This window comes from Myripristis murdjan, chromosome 14 (assembly GCF_902150065.1).
Source record: "Myripristis murdjan chromosome 14, fMyrMur1.1, whole genome shotgun sequence".
Taxonomy (NCBI): Eukaryota; Metazoa; Chordata; class Actinopteri; order Holocentriformes; family Holocentridae; genus Myripristis; species Myripristis murdjan.
In genome coordinates this window covers 18,181,916-18,199,050 of record NC_043993.1, presented here as the reverse complement: position 1 = coordinate 18,199,050, position 17,135 = coordinate 18,181,916, and the positions used below count along the sequence as shown (strand labels likewise).

General features: G+C 41.4%; 1 protein-coding gene across 1 annotated transcript in view; it reads left to right on the top strand.

Annotated features, from left to right (window-relative positions):
* Positions 1–13,827, top strand: part of uvrag (UV radiation resistance associated gene) — a 103,069-nt gene extending 89,242 nt beyond the window's left edge. Inside the window, exons 15-16 of the mRNA XM_030068716.1 lie at positions 4,767–7,795; positions 13,817–13,827. Of these exons, the coding sequence (XP_029924576.1) occupies positions 4,767–5,610 (844 nt within the window). The 3' untranslated portion in view covers positions 5,611–7,795; positions 13,817–13,827. The remainder of the gene's footprint in view (positions 1–4,766; positions 7,796–13,816) is intronic.
* Positions 13,828–17,135: the final 3,308 nt, after the last annotated feature.

Here is a 17,135-nt window from a genome sequence, read left to right as displayed (position 1 = left end):
ATATTATGTATGTTGACTGCAGTATGACCTGTAATTAGGAACTATGTTTTCTCTGTAACGCCCGTTCATATAACTTGTGGTTGCTGAATTTTGCTGATGACCAAAAAAGGGTAGGTACTTAAAGGCACCCAGATATGTATGTATGCATATGCAAAGATAAACACACATAGCCTACATGTCTATCAGATGTGTTGTGGGTGCACATAATTTCTTCCTCCCTAAGAGACAGGTCAGAAAGGTGCTTATAAATCAAACTTTGCGTCAGAGTAACTGTACCTAAATTGTGGCATTTTGCTCAGTTATGTTTGTAAGTGTCACTAATGCTATGTAAATTGAAACAAATGCCCTGTTTTATATTTTGAACATTTACATTTTAGATTTATGTATCAATATTTCAGTGGCACAAATACATTTTATTCAACTTCAGAATCGGTGTAATACAGCAGGCAGCAATGTGAGGGTGTTTATATGGTCAGCTACTTGTTGAGTATCTTACACTTGTGCACTTGTGTCCTGTGCACTGATGTTGTAATTTGGTTATAATAGAAATATTCCCTATCTTCAAAGGCCAGACAGTGAAGAGGCCTTGCCCTGTTAAAACAAAAAGAAAACATAGTTTCTCCCATAGTGCATATCACATTTTTAGTAATGTTTGCTTTAGTAGTTCCAAAGGGATTTCCCTTACCACATCAAAAGACCAACTCTTATCTGTCATTGTTTATTTTGGCATAAAGTCATGGCATCTCAGTAGGATGTGGATATGAACAGGGCCATGTTGTGAAGCCTGTCTGGAGATTAGAAAGTGGAAAAGTTTGGCTTACTGAATTCCCGAGTCTGCCTGAAATATGCCAGGTTTGACATCAGAAACGGAAAAAGAGAGCAGGAGAAACCCTTTAGAAGAGTGAACCTATTTCTGGCTTGGCATGTCAAGTTCCCTGCCTGATGATTTAGGCAGAGACCTCTCAGTAGCTTGTATCTAGTGAAATCGTTGTCAGGGAGATCCACCAGAGATTGGGGCCCAGTAAAACTTAGAGTTACAGTAGAGGAGCATTGCAAAGTACCTTTGAAACTTCCCACTTCTCATATAATGGATATGGTTAGATGGAGGTAAAAAGAAGGTAACTGATCACTGCACAGCAATCATAAAAAAAAAATGAAGGATGACCAATGGGTCTTATTCCCAGCAGTTAAACTAATATCACAAATGCTCATTCACCAAGACTGCCTTTCAGTATCAGCTCTTACAAGCTGCATTCAACATTTGAAATCAAAGCCTTCTATTGTAAAATTGCCACATGTTAAAACAAATACATTTTTGTTAGCGGTAGGGTGCCATAGTGAGTCCAAAGTACATGACACAGGCATTCAAACATAATGAATGGGTCCTATCCCGCGTGCCAGCAAGAATCTACCCTATTGAAGAGATGTTGAGAAAGACACTGAATCCCTACCAGCTCCAGCTGTGCTGCTCTGCTGATGCTGACCTCCAGTAGATTTAGTTGTTGTAATAGTAGTCATTCAGAAAATAGTATTTTCCCCAGCTGTTAAGGGGGACACTGTCTTCACATAACTCACATGGAGGATGGTATACCACTGCAGCATGAACTTGGAGATACTTTAGGTGCTGTGTAAAAGTCAGAATGAGTGCTATAGAAGTGGGATGAGTAATGCTAAAGTGTATAATAACATCATAACATGCACAACGACTTCTACAGAACCATAGCGTCTATAAAATGTCGGAAATAATGACATAAGCCCATTACAAGTTACCAGTGGCCAAACTGATGTCTTAAAATTGCTTACTTGGTCTGACCAGCAGCCAACAAAACCCTAAAGCAGTGATCATCAACTACATTTGTCCAAAGGCCAGAATTTTTCCAAGCAGAGACTGTGGGGGCCAGACTCTCAAATAATAAATTTTAAATTTTTTTAGGCCTGATTAGCCTAATTATTGTTTCATATTTTAACTTTCTTGCGCAATTTATGTTTTTTTTTTTTTTTTTTTTTTTTTTTTGTCTATGTCAGTGTGAACAGACTCCTAAAAACATTGTTTTCTCTGAAGGCAAAAGCCAAAATGTCTTTAAATGAAAGCATTTAAAAAAAAAAAAAAAAGCATGAGTTTGCTCCCATGCTTGCATGAAGATATTGCAAAAGCCACATTCCATTCATAAAATATAGGAATTGATTTCATCTTCACCTGTCCTATGCTGCTGCTATTCAGTGACAACCAGCAAAGCAAGCACAGCTTTGTGAGTGAGATAGGCCCGACTCCAGCATCGGGTTGTGTGGCTACTCGCAGATCATTAATAATAAGCTGACAGGTGGATTTATAATGTCTTCAGGACCTGCAGGATGCATGCAAATATTTGGAGTCACTAAATCATTCCTAATAAAATTATTTCCATCTCAGTTGTTTTGGGGATTGCTTCAATACAGAAAAAATGCTCTATCTCAATTTTTTTCTGAATTCATTAATGTTTGTAGTGGCCGAATGTGGCCTACAGGCCACTAGTTGACAAACACTGATAATCACTGAGAAACAGAGGAAGCAAGCAAACCTTAGCATTTGAGTGTGTGTGTGTGTGTGTGTGTTCCACTAGTTGACACAACTAGTGGAAGAAACTACTCTGAGACAGAAACTCAGTGTAACAAAAATGCAATCCAAATAAAAAATGCCTCATTATTACAGAGATATGTGGCATGCTGGACACACAGAGAAGCTGGTCATATGTTGTCAGTCTCAGTGTGACTGAATAATACATCTGCGTGTGTTGACCAGCTAATACCAGAGCCCCTCTGGATGGATTTATGTGTGGTAAGGGCACAGAGAAAGCCAGTAAGAGAAACTAATGGAAGAACAGAGGGACGGAGACTAAGATGATTGATATTAATTTAAATCAGAGCTATCTAATCAGCTTCAGAGCTTTTGCCATCAGGACATCTGTCTGTCCAGCAAAAACAAAGTACTTGCTTATTAGCTTGTTTTATATTATGCATGGAAACTTTTAACTTTTTGCTTTGTACCAATCAGCTCCGGTTTCCAAACCTGTCTTGGGTTTCAAAGAGTCTGAGCCATGTTTTCCAGTCATTTAAAAGATAATTGACTTCTCATGATATCTCTCGTTATTCCTTTCCACCAAATCAGGGATTTTGGAGAGGGTTCAAAATAGACCATGATGGTTACAGTTGGAAATTCAGTTACATGTTTTAAATGGCAAAACATTTTAACTTTTCTTTAGTCTTTTCTTTTCTTTTGTTTCTCTAGAAAATTAAGTGTTAAAGAGCACATTGTTTCCATTTTGTTTCAGCTACAGTATTAACTATGAGGTTGTTGGAGCCAGGCTGAAGTCAATTGGATTAAATGATGTGTTCTGATGGATGTGCACTGCCAAGTAAAGACAGTTTGGCTCCAGTTCTGCCCCTTAAAGAGGAGCATTCAAAAGTATCAAGTCATTACCCTTACTTATTTTACCTTGACCTTGGTTGACTATCCAACCTCTTCATCTGTATAACTTAGATTAGCTGACATGCTAGCCATGAGGTACAGTATTCAGAGGTTTTTACATTGCACACTGTACCAAAGACTGTGGATGGTTTTCATTTATCATGGGACACTTTGAAGGTAGACAAGTTCCGCTTGAAGCTAGACATGTTTCTCCACTCTTGTCAGGGGGAAATGTCCTGCCTGTGAACTCTGTTAGGACCACCTTGACAGGGGGCCAGTAAAGTCCATGGTCAAGCCCCACTTTCCAAGTTGTCATGTGTTTGGTGATGAAAATGTCCATCAGACAATGAGCTTGTACTCAGTGAATGTATATGACAGCCAGTCCTCTCAACATTGGTCTCTGGTTGCCACTGTCACAAGTAACACACTTGACGTGACAGGAGAAAGGGGAACATCTTCAGGTACATATGTGCTGAATGCATCTCCAACTGAACAAGCAGACTGTAGTCCTTTAGTTTTTAACAAGGCACATGTGGATCTCTGGAGAGCTCAAGGAGGCCCAGCTTCACCCCTTGACCCCATCACACTAGTGCTTTGGCTCCTGAGATTGCTGAACGCTCATGTTAAGCATACTGCTAAGTAGTCTGCTGAGGTAAACATGGCCCTAGCTATTGGAAGAAACCATGGGGCCCCCATTTAGGTAAATTTATGACTTCAATTCGGGGGTGGGGCAGGGTGTCCCAAATTGCGGGTCTGTTATCTGTTATTTGGAGGAGAGTGTCTCACATTCTTGGGTGGACGCCTGCTGTGCACTTCCAGTCAGCGGGATGTACATGTAGTCACACAGGCTGCACAAATGTTTTTTGAATGTTGTAACTTGGAGTGATTTGCAGACGCCTGCAGCTGTCTCCTCTCTGGATCAGTGTAAGGAGGTGGGTGCTTTGGGCGCGGGGCCGATGAGATCAATGCAGAAGCAAGTCCAGTTGGACCCTGGGTGTCTCATTCATTCCCTTGCTACTTCCTAGTCTCTCATGTTGGCTGTGAAATATTATGTCTTGGTGTAGGAAATGGAATTGCATCTCGTATCCATGACACACTCTGAGGCCTACTATCTCTACTCTGTTTTTTGAATCCAGTTCCCCATTGGATATCTCACATCGGCACACGTGTAGTTTGAGTCATATTGTGTAATTCTGTTTTGAGAAAATGAAGCATGACAGAAGTGCCAATACAGTGTGAACCTTTGTTTTCTCTATTTAGCTTCATCTTCCCTTGTGCTTTCCTTGTTCATTCATTCAGTCTCTCTGTCTGTCCCACACAGTGACCGGCACCATGTTTCTAGCTCCATCCCAGTGCCCAGCAAGTCCCAGCTGGGTGTGTGTGCCGTTTCAGAGATAGGCTACCCTTCCCACACCAGCTCCCCAGACCGAGGCCTAAGAAAGAGGGCCAGCTCAGAGGCTGATAAGCTCAAGTACAAGGCTACCCCTCCAACCTGCTACAACGCAGCCATGGTTGAGCAGCAGCCGCCCGATGGCCTGGCACCACCCTCAGCCTCACCCAAACACCTGTCCTCCTCACTAGATGCTGGCATGACTTCACTCAGCTTGGCCAACACTCTGGAAGCCAAGGAGCAGGGAGAAAAGAACGAAGAGAGGGATGAAGGAGGTGAGGCAGCAGTGGAGATGGAGAGAGAAGAAGAGGCTGAAAGAGAAGTTGAAGTGGAGAGAGAGGAAGAGATGGAGGCACAACAGCCCAGCAGTACAGTTAGATCCACGTCCCCTACAGTGCTGGACACTGGCGAAGAAGTGGTGCCCAGCAGCCAGCACACAGGTGCCATGAACGGCTCCTTGGTACCAGGACAGGGGCCCGTCAGCCTGGTCCCAGAGCTGCGCTGCTCGGTGGAGCAGGCCGAGGAGATCATGGGCACGGAGGCCACTGGCCTGGGCCTGGGGTTGGAGTTAGGATTGGGGATTGGGCTCGGAGAAGGGGCCCGGCTGGAGGACTACCCCTGCATTCCTGTGGACCACGCAGTGGCTGTGGACAGTGACGAGCAGGTGCTGGGCGAATTAGATGTTGCTGGCTTTGAGGAGTTCTCCAGGCGCATCTATGCACTAAATGAGAACATGTCCAGCTTCCGCCGACCGCGCAAGAACTCTGACAAGTGAGGCAAAAGACCTCAGGAGAGAGAGAGAGAGTGGCTTCAAAGGCATGCACAGTGGTGTGGACAAATATAAGTCAGGGACATGAACTGAGAAGAGAAGGGTAGAGTCCCCAGGTGTGACTCCCTCTTCCAAGCATTGTAACATCAAAAAACATAGGATTATTCTGGAATGATGACCAATTTGCACTTCTTGTATAGTAATCCTTTAAATAAAATACAATTTAAAGTGCAAGTATTGGGGCAGTGGGCTGAAATGGATATTTAATTTTTTTTTTTATGTGGACTACTGTTTTTTAAAGATGGAAATGAAACAATAGTACAGTTTTTATCCGTGGTCTTAGTATTCAATGTAAACAGTTGCCCTGTGTCAGAACAGTGTCAGTTATTGTATCCAGTTGACCCAATAACCGGTGACCGTTAGTATTAAATTAAATTTAATAAATTACTCATAAAATTTGCACTCTGTCACCAAACCCTTATTGCAATAACAGCTGTACGTTTCTCACCCATTAACTCATTGTTAAAACGTAAGCATTTGTAAACTTCCTGTAAGGTCCACCTCCACACCCAAAATCTGGCCGCCGCCTCCGGGGATTTCAGCTACAGGATGGATTATTCCCCGCAGTACCGCTGTACAATGCGCAATGTATCATACATTGTATATGGGTCATTAAATGTCCAGGCCCTGACACAGTGCAGCAGCTTCAAATCCTTATCTTCACTGTACCTCAAGTTCAACATGAGAGGGATTTATTGCTTATTCTCCTATAGAATTCCACTTCACATGGATATTGAAGTGTACTGAAGTGAGGTATAGACTTGGGGAATGGTGGACATAGCTGTTTTTGCACCATTATACTGCATCAGTGTTTGTATTATAGAAGAAGAGAATCTTTGGTCACCCCCAGGATGGTTGGAATTGGAAGTTTTTTCAGACTAAATCAACTTCATAAAAATTGTCCAAACTGGAGCCCACTGTCCCAGTACTTAAGCTTTTGACTGTAGAAGCAAATGTTTGTGGCGGAGACGCTTCCCAGGCCTTCAATTCAGGGTGCATGACAGCAGGCATGTGTGGAGAGAGGACATGGCCATCTGTGTGGTGCACAACCTGCCTCTACATACCCAGAAATGGGCAGGGGGAGAGTTTCATATTAGCATGCAACCAATAGCAGGTACATTTCAATTAATCCCACCAATGACCTTTGAACTATGTCACATGGCAGCTTGCTATCACAAAGTGAGGTGGGAACTGCAACCAGTAGCCCAATCACTCCCTTGCTGTGACGCACAGCATGTCCAGGCCCTCCTGCTCGACAGGGCAACCATCCCGTCGGTCTCCACATCAGGTTGAGTCCCTCCTGTTGGTCTTTAGGTGAAGATCACAAGAGTGGGAGGTTGGAACTTATGGCACATGGCAGGGATACAGTGCAATTGTTCTTCTGTCTTTCTCTGTCTCCTCTTTTCTCTTTCTCTCTCCTTTTTTTTTTTTTTTTTTTTTATTATTTCAGCATACCCCATCAATATAATTATCAATGTTATGTCCAATGAATCTCATATCTAGTAGACCAAAAAATTTAATTACATGTCTGTACTCTGTCGTAACTTCTCGCTCAGGCTCTGATTCTTAACACAGTATCCGCGTTTTAAATCTCAATCCCATTGTCTGTGATTTAGCCTTTGTCTCTCATGTCTCCCTGTTTTGAACGACCTTGCTTCCTTGCACTGGTATCCATCGGCAATTACTTGCATTATTTATGTCTCTCAACAAATATGTATGCTTCCTTTCAAAGGAAATCAATATTTTGTCTTTCTTTATTCCCACCCACACAGGAAGTCACTCATTGATATTGTCATGTCAAAAATATATCACCAGTGTTTGGGTCTTGAACGGACCACACGCACACGTCCGTATGGATGGAAGCTGACGTAGACAGCTGCTTTGCATCACCTGCGTGACAAAGATGGATTCTCCACCGGCATCCCACTTTTTATTTCAGATCAAGTACTGTGGTCGCTGACTGTTGAAAAGTATTGTATTTAAAATGAAAAGATGAACCATATTCGATCATTTCCATAAACTGCTATACAGTTCAGTAAGTGACCATGTACATATACTTTTGTATGGAGGGTGTTTTGTTATTAAAGACTTACAGTCCAATGGCATGGATGTATGTAGCCCCTTTAAAATCGTGGCCTGCCTGCTTTTGTATTGGTATGAGTGTTATTTTGAGTGTGATGGGACCATTGCAGTGATACTGTATGAACATTTGAGCCCTTTCAATGATTTTGATAGGTTTTCTGCCAAAAATGTTTGAGAAGTTGGCAAATTGCAAGCGCTTGCCTTGTCCTCAAGAGAACTGCTGAGTTTAGAAAAAAATCTCTTGAGATACTGATGAAAGAACTTTTCTACAGGAAGGTTGGACCTATTTTTAATCTACAGTAATCAAATAAGTAAAGTAAACAAAGCATAAGTGCCTTCCTGTAAAACACATAATAAAGTAAAGTTAAAAGGGCAATTGGATTATAACAGATTACAAAGGTGATCCATGTGATCCATCTGGTTAAGTTATTGTCCACAATAGTAGTTTGGATTTAACTGTGTCAGTTCTGGAGTTCTAAATTTGATACTATTTTATTTACATATTCTATAAATTATGCACATATAAAATAAAGTTATATACTATCTACATTTTAAAATTTTATTTTATGTACAGTTACCATTTTTGTGGATAAATAATACTATTATCATGGAAATTGTTTCATGACAGATAAAGAGTCAAGCAGCATCTCCCACTGAATCACATCAAATGTACAGCAGGGCAGCGGGTACGTAAAGCATGATTTTTTTTTTCAAGCCTGTTTAATGTTTTTCATGTGTGGGAACAGTTTCAAAAGCGGCTATCTTAAATATCTGTTTTCCATTTGTCTCATATATGATTTTATCAACATCATCCATGTTTCGTCCGTTCCTGGCCCTTTATTTTTTAATTTGAGACATTCTTCCCCTTATTCCCTGCTTTCCGCCCGGGGCTCAAGTTGTTACAAAACATTTCTAAACTGACATCAAGCTACTGAAATTTTACCCTGAGGACCATCCGTAAAGAGCGAATTTTTTTTTTTTATACATACAAGGGTGTAATATGTACAGTGAACCCTGAAATGCTTGTTTAACCCTTTAAAACAGTAACCCTGTAGGTGTAGTTGAGTGAATATGCCTCTTCCCTCCAGCCTGTGGTTTGCTCTTAAATTTACATAATTCCTCCTGGTACCACTATGCACAGGGCTTATCTGCAACCTGTGGTATCGACGGTATCCTGTAAAATTACTTTTTATGTGATTAAGTGAAACTAATGATCCCAAAGAGGACACTTGATCATTTTACATACATGGCATTACAGTTATTGCCTGATTACCATTATTCAAAGACGGAGACAGAGCTAATGGGCACGCATGGTTCAACATGTGACTAACCTTGCGTTGAGTTCAGTACAGTACCTTAAGCAATCCTCATTCTAATGAAAACCCTCCATTATTCACTTCATTATGTGGTAAATTGAATAATGACTCTGTAATGAATTGAATGTATTACTGTACCTCTGTTGTCAAGACTCCAGATAATATATCAATTTGTTGTTATTAAGTGTTTGAAAACAGCAACGTAATGCATTTGAGGCACAACACATGCTTGTATTTCACATATTCCTTTAGTTTCAGGTAGATTCCAGCGAGCTACTGTTAGCCAGATCTGGGGCCATTAAGCATGACAGTAAACCTTTCTCTTTTATTATCACATTCGCTTATTGGACTTCTCATAGCCTCTCCCATTAGGGCTTTCAATATTGCAAATGTTAAAGCTGTATTACTTTCTGTTTCCAGGTTCACATAAAGCAGTTTCCTGCTGCTCAATCCTATAAGCTCCCCGTCTCACTGTGCAGACTGTCTGCTCTCACGGCTAAGCCTCTACAGGTGCCTGAAAACTCGGCCACAAAGCACACAGACCCTCGGCCTTCTGGGAATGACACTTCATCCAGTGAGAGGGGGGACATTTGTGCCACCGTGTGCCTCAGGCCTGGTAAAACTGCTCTATTTCAATGCATATGCCACTGAACAAGAGCAAGACTTGAAAGTTTGATAGTGAGCAGGCTATTATTGTAACTTTTAATTTATGCGAAGAAGAAACATGGCATTGAGAGTGGGAATAAGCGGGCCTTATTTCCCCATTCATCAAGCCATCTTTGTATTTATTGAGCTCAAGTGTGAGAGCTCAGTGCTGCTGCAACGCAACGTCTACTGTTCATCATCACAGGCACCTCACAAAATACACAACGGCCAAATCAAAAAGCGCCCCTGCCAAGTATGTGTGTGTGTGTGTGTGTGTGTGTGTATACACTGATGAATTAAACCTCAGTTTCTCTCTATACCCTAGGGCACTGTCTCAACTAAGGATACAAACGCTGATTACAGCAGCTGGCGGCCATTTTGATATTATCAGCATGTGCAAGGGAGTGCTTCATTCCACTGCCGATGACCTTGTTGTCATAGAGTTCAGTGCAGCTTAGCACTTATCAAAAGTAGGACTAATAGGGTTCAGTGGGAGAAGAATAGCCTCAGTCCATCAGCAGTCCATTTATACAGCAGCCGTATCATCTAACGCAGTCAGGCGTAGGTCAAAGTCATACACAGTACCCTTGTCATTCTTAGGTCTCAGTGATACTCTATCCTCTTGTCATTACCTGGACTCAGTCACACAACATATCCCCTGTCATCCCTACCATAAGTGCTTGTCATATACCATACTGCCACTCCTGGGTCTTGGTCACATCACCATGCAAATTTATTTTTGGAATTCTGTGAACTGATGTGAAAGAAAATTTTTAAGGAGCATTTGATAGTTATATTGTAATGTTCAGGGTTTTGTCTCATGGGATTCGTAACAAATGTTATATTAAACAATACAAAGGAACACTATGCAAGATACAGGCAGATACTGATAGTTGGTGTGGTAGTGGTGGATCTATCACACACAATACCTAAGACCGATGTTACGCATTAAACATATTCATGAGTTCGGAGTTGCACTGAGGTCATGCAACTAAATATTTACACTTAACATTTTAAATGCAGTCAAAACACTGTGCAGCAACTTGTGAGACTAATGAGCATGACATACATAATACACAACTACTTATTCTCCTTAGTTTTCCATCTAGCCTTCACTGTGTAGCTGCCATGCTGATACGAAGCTACATTAACTGTCCATAATTACCATTAGCTGGAATGTTCTTCCACAAAAACTAGAGGATTTACATGAATTACATGAAATTGAGAAACCTTCAAAATACTCAATAACACAAATTTCCTTGACCAGGGCATGTTGGCAGCAGAAATTTGTCCATTGCAGTCCAGAGATAGGCTAATATGTTTGAAAGCCCAACAGAACTGTCAGAACCAAACTTTGGAGTCATGTGACATAAAATTGTGCTTTGTCTGGTTGTTGCATGCACCTTGTTGCAAAAAGTGGTAAACCATCCAATGAAAAGCAAGTACCGGGTTTATATCACCATTTGGACTGCTCTGGTGACATAGCAACTGTAAATGTTTTATCTGCAACTTGCTGCTAGTTGCACAAATGTCACATGCTGTAAAGCCGGCCTACTTACTCTGTCTTAAAGTGCATTCTGTCCACTCAAGGCTCATCACAGGGGATAAGAAGAAAGTGAGAATCAGATATCAGGCCTGGCCAGTGTTCAGCTCTGTGGTTTAAAGTCAACACATAGACACAAAGTACTTTCTCATTCATTAGTGAGCTGAGACCTCATACTGTGACTGTAGCTCTTTATAGCTGGATTGCAGTCACAATACAAGGATTGGGGGACTGTGTTACAAGTGTGGAGGGAGAGCCAGCAGCTCTGGTGTCCTGTCTGTGAGCGCAGACCAGGCCCGGGTGTATCCGGTCACCTCGGCCTGGCCCGACCTGGACGGCTTGATACTGTGCCGGTCAAAGTTGTGCCTGCGACCCTCCTCAGCTGTTTAAGCCATCTCAGAAACAAGACTATCTGCCTGGAAAAACTCCCAGTGACCTTTCCAATTTTTCTGCCGTAAAATCCTTGTTTCTGACTATCAGGCCAAATGTTTTCTTTTTAAAATGTGAGCCCAAATCTTTCCCAGCCATTCAGCAAACCCAGACTTTTACAGGGCTGACTTGCTCTCTCCACACGGTCCACTTGTCGAGCCTAATGAAATGCAGTGGAGTCCAGCCGATTTCACTGCAGCAATATCAATATTGGGATTGGAGTTGTGTGAGAGGAATATACTTTGTAAAAAAGTAATATCACAAGGACCATGACGGTTTTATTTTGGACCTTGTGAAATTAAAACCACTTGCAAAGGACTGATGTCATCGTGTTCCTATGACCACTTTGTGGTAAATATGTGCTTGAAGACATTGTGCCTTTCTATAATTACCTTTGCAAACGATGAATGATGTAATTGACACCTGACGTACAGACGAGGAGGGGAATACTCCCCACACACACAATGGGCCTTCACAGAGTTCCCTACAGCTAACAGCAGGCAACAATAGTGCAGAGAAGGTGTATTACCACTCTAAAGCAAAGATTAGGTTTTTGCCAGGTGATCATTTCACTTTTGTCCAGTAGCCATTGTACATGATAAAGCAAACATGTTTTGGTGTACATGTACTGTTATGAACAATATCCTGCTGTTGTCTCCTCACTTACTTCATGGGAGTTATTCCCTTTCTCACTATCCTTTTTATGCACAGCCATGCATCGATTCATGGTGTTAATCTCGTGACTGAAACACTGGATGAGCTGCAGTCTTCCCTAACAAGAGCCTCCTGCTGACCTGCTACTAAGGATTACATACCACTACATGGCATCTGTGGCCTCTTGAAAAGCAGTGCCGAAAAGTGCAAAGTGTATTTTCCATGAATAATATAATACATAAGCTGTGTTGATATATTCAGCTGTGGGTTGGCAGAGTTGTGCAAAAGTGACACAGTTTGTAAAATGTCTGTCAACATCATTCTGTTCTTCTTCTGGCAAGAACAAGGGCCAACATAAATATGTATTTTATAGCAGGACAGTCACCATTCAAAAATCTGGCAGTTTAACGTTGCTTTACTTACTGGCAAATTTATCGTGTACAAATTGAAATACTGTAAGATCCTTTATGAATCATTAGGATCCACTCTGCAATTAAACATATGTTAATGAATTTCAAATTCTAAATGTTCAAATGTTGATGGTGCATATTTTCATGCACTATGTCAGTCTTCCAGGTAATCTCCCGCCCTGAATGAGACATTAAGTTCAACATGAGGGAGTGGTGCTGCATTCATGCCACAGTGGACGAACCATGTAAGAATGAAATGCCATCTCATTGCTACAACTTGAAAGCATTGAGGCATTTACACATCTGACCTCACTGGAATGCCCTCGACCTAAGTTTTATTCATGAGCCTCAAATCAACCATAAACAAGCTGCAGCAGACATTACCAACTTTTTGTAAGTACATTGAGAGCATTATTGGGAAAACAACCAATAGTTTTGATTTTGATTTTCTTGGACGGTCCGCATCGCTGGACTCTCTGTGGTGTTTACTGCTTGTGGTGACACATTTCTGCATTTTGTGGGAGAAGCTGGAGCTTACAAAAACATTTTCTTGTAATTACTACTAGGAAGTCTAAATGAGTGTTTTTCCCTTGTTGTGCGCCATATTTGCAGCAAAGATGTGACATGATTCTCACAGCAAATTAAAGCTATGTTGTGTTGACGATCTTGTGAGGGGGCCACAGACACCAGGCTGTGCACACTCAGTCCTCTGATAATGGGACACACATGGACAGCCACTGATAATTGCTGAAACACCAGCTTTTGCGGGGCAGTCTCTCAAGGTTGTTGAATTGAGTAGATGTTCACCTTGCTAACTACTTTGTCATGTGTAATTGCCTCATCTTATACATCGCAGGTGCATCCAGGCCTTTAGATCCAAGAAGCAATTGCACACATCTGACGTTGATTGTGTTAGCGAGAGTGGTTACACAAGGAGACGGAAGAAGTGAAAGGAGAAGGAAGGGAAATGTGTGTGTGTGTGTGTGTGTGTGTGTGCATGTGTGTGTGCATGTGTGTGTGTGTGTGTGAAGGAGAGCCACTTGAGTGGTAAATAGCGGAGGTGAGATTTCCAGGGAAGAGCTCGGGGCCCAGCACCCTTTTTTATAAATCCGCCCAGCGGGGAGAACGCTCCTGCCAGGAGATTTGCTAAAGCTTTCTGGCTGTATCAGGGTATAAAAGCTTTCCTCTGTGAGGAAGGAAGAATGTCTTCCTGGCTGCACTGAAAACTTTGATACACACTGGAAGGAGTGAATCAACCAGAACAGGCCTCTGAAGACTAACAGAGGTTTGGATTATCTCTGCTCTTTGTCTTCCCGCCGGCTGTACGCTAACCTGTGCACGCAGCCTACTAAGACATTCTCACCCTTCAAATATTAATTCTTTAATTTGACTTGCCGTGTGTATGTTGAGTGCAGTCTGACCGCCCTCGCTCCCCTGAGCTCAGAGTTGGTTTTAGATATGTATCTGGCGGTCATATTTTCAGCAAAACCATTCATCAACATGTCAAGTTAATTTCTGCTAAATCATCTCTGGTCTTCCTCTCAAACCTGCCAAAGTTCTGTGTGGAAACGCAGTTTAGCATCTAAGTCATTCTGGGACAGCTCCCAGAATTCCCCCCGGGGCCAGAGAACTCCCTGTCGAGTTTAAGGGAACCAAGAGGGAGTGTTAAAACCTCCTGGTGATGAAACACCATCGACAGGGCTGAACGCGCACTTCTTCTGCTTCCATATACTCATTGTACTAACCAGAATAAACAAAATCATCTGAGGTCTATTTTGCAATAATTGTACTTTTATTGTTGAGTATTTAATACTACATAGCTATAATTACTGATGCCTGACTGTCTGGGCTGGATTTAATTGATTTAAGAGTTTATCAGACACTATAAAGTTGGCCATCAGGAAGTTCTTATGATTCATGTGGACGGTGGTTGAATTGTTCATGTGAGTCTCGTTGTTTTGTTCTTCTCAAGTCAATTGCAGGCACGCAAGTATTACTTCTTGTTGCAATGATTATTCTTTTTAGTACACTCTGAATTGTATGAAGATAATGAAGAATTTGCTGCATGAATTCTGAGTCTCTTGTGGAGCAGCACTGCACAATCACTGATCAATAACTCTCCTCAAAGGCTAGAAATCAGAGAACCAAAACCTTCGTGTTGCGTCACGCTGAATGACACTAAACAGAAGACTGTCTTTGTGGAATTGTGCAGTCTTTATCCAAATTAGTTTTCCATTACATAAGTGCTATTACACGCTAAGCACATTTAAAGCTCCCCCTCCAGTGATTTCACAAACTCAGTCCTTTTCAAAAATCTTCCTGATAGGATGGCCACAGCAGTACTACAGAAACATTTTAGTGCCTTTCACACCCATTCAAAACGCTGCATGGTCCGAAAAACAGAAGAATCACGTCACATCACTCTGACCTGTGAATTTGTGTGACTCATCCAATGACACGTCATGCAGGACTCTCAAACTGACAAAACTCAAAACAGAGGAAGCTTTTGATTGTTGCACCTTCTTCTCTGAACAAAAAGTGAAGTCAGAGCCTTCATTATGCATAATCAGCGGTTTACCTGGTGAAATGGGAGTAAAAAACTAATTGCAGACAGCCAATTTGAGCCCTGGTTGACCTGTCGCACACTGCATCACTTTCTAAGATTTAGGTTTTGCAGAAAGAGTTTTGGAAATCACTGGAGGAGGCCTTTGAAACTTGCAACTGTGAACTCGGGACCTTCACAGACATTTCCAGCTCATTCTCTGTCTGATGTCCCTGATTAGGTTTGGGTGCAAGCTAATTTTTTTAGCAATCAGAGAGAGTAGTGGACTAACCCATTATATGGTGTGGGAGACACACACTTCACAAAATACAACAAACCTCAGGCTTTTCTTCACAGCGCGTCAGGCCCATGGAGAGTTTCCCCCTCCCACTGGTCGACTCCCATCATGCTCAGTCTCCCACCAGCCCATTCCTCATCCAGCTTGGCATTTCCCTCTCTTCCCATTTGTCATATTAGAGGTAGATTCAGTCTGCTTGTTTTCTCCCTCTAAAAATTTAGACTGGCTTTTAATGAATACATAAAAACCTTGGAGCAAATTTGGATTCTATAAAAGTGTCAGGTAGCGTGCCACAGGCGATTCATTGTGCAGATTTAGAAAGTAGGAGACACATTACACACAGCCTTCAAGCTGAATCACACCGCCTTAAGTACATTTCATAACAATAACTCAGAGGTTGGATTTGCAGATGATAAAACAATATGTCATGTTTCATGGCCTGTGCATGTTAGTCCATTTGAAGGCACAGTCATGTGATTCACATTATGTCACTTTCACATCAGTTTATCCAACAAAGAAATCACTCCACTTTATTGTACTGTCTAATGCTCTCTCTCTCTCTCTCTCTCTCTCTCTCTCTCTCCACCACACACACATTTTTTTTTAACTTTAGCAGCACATTATTTTAAAATGCTGCTCCTCTGCTGAGTGATTAATTTGTGTGACTCATCACTTTTAAATTTATCCGTTAGCTTTATAATGATTGTGCTCCATACGTTTTATGTGTGTCTCAGCTGTTTAAAGCACGTTCAGCCCTGAGTTATATGTGTTGTGAAATCCATCACATCATTAAATATATTTTTGCCCTTTTTTTCAAGCGTCAGTTCTGTGATATTTTGCCCTTACTAAAATATCAAGTTCAGAGTTACTGTTTACAAGCATGAACTAGGCATGAACAGATATTAATAGAGATGAGCTCATATTAAACACACAATAAACAACTACATTATGTGTTAGACATTTTAATACCAGTATTTCGTTTGTATTGAAATTGTACTTCTTTACATATTAATTAAACACACACTTTTAGTGGTGTTACCATAATAAACAAAACTGTCAATGATGGAACTTCTTTTAAAAGGCAAGAAGCACTGTCAGGTGTTCAGCACAAAAGTAATTGCAGTTTATTCAATAAAAATTGTATTTAAATTATTATAGCTGAAAAGGGAGGAATTAATTTGTAAGGATGTGCTGAATCTTGCGCTAAACTCACTTTGAAACAGCAACACGGCTGGCACACACTGTGGTTTCTGTGTCCAAACAATTGTGCAAAAGCCAGCAGATTTGAGCGCCTGACTTGGACCAACATGTTTTCCTGGAAGTTAAACACATGCTCCTTCTGAAACTGATGGAAAAAAAATATTAAAAAAAAAAAAAAAAAAGCATTCCTGAAAAATCAGACAACACTTTGTCCCAGAGCCGTCCAGTTGGAGGAATGACTCAATTACTGGCCGTGTTGGTCCATGACACGAGACTCCTCCAACACATCACTGACTCCTCCTGCATTTGGTATCAATAAACTTCTTAAATCTAAACTCCTTAACTCAAGCTG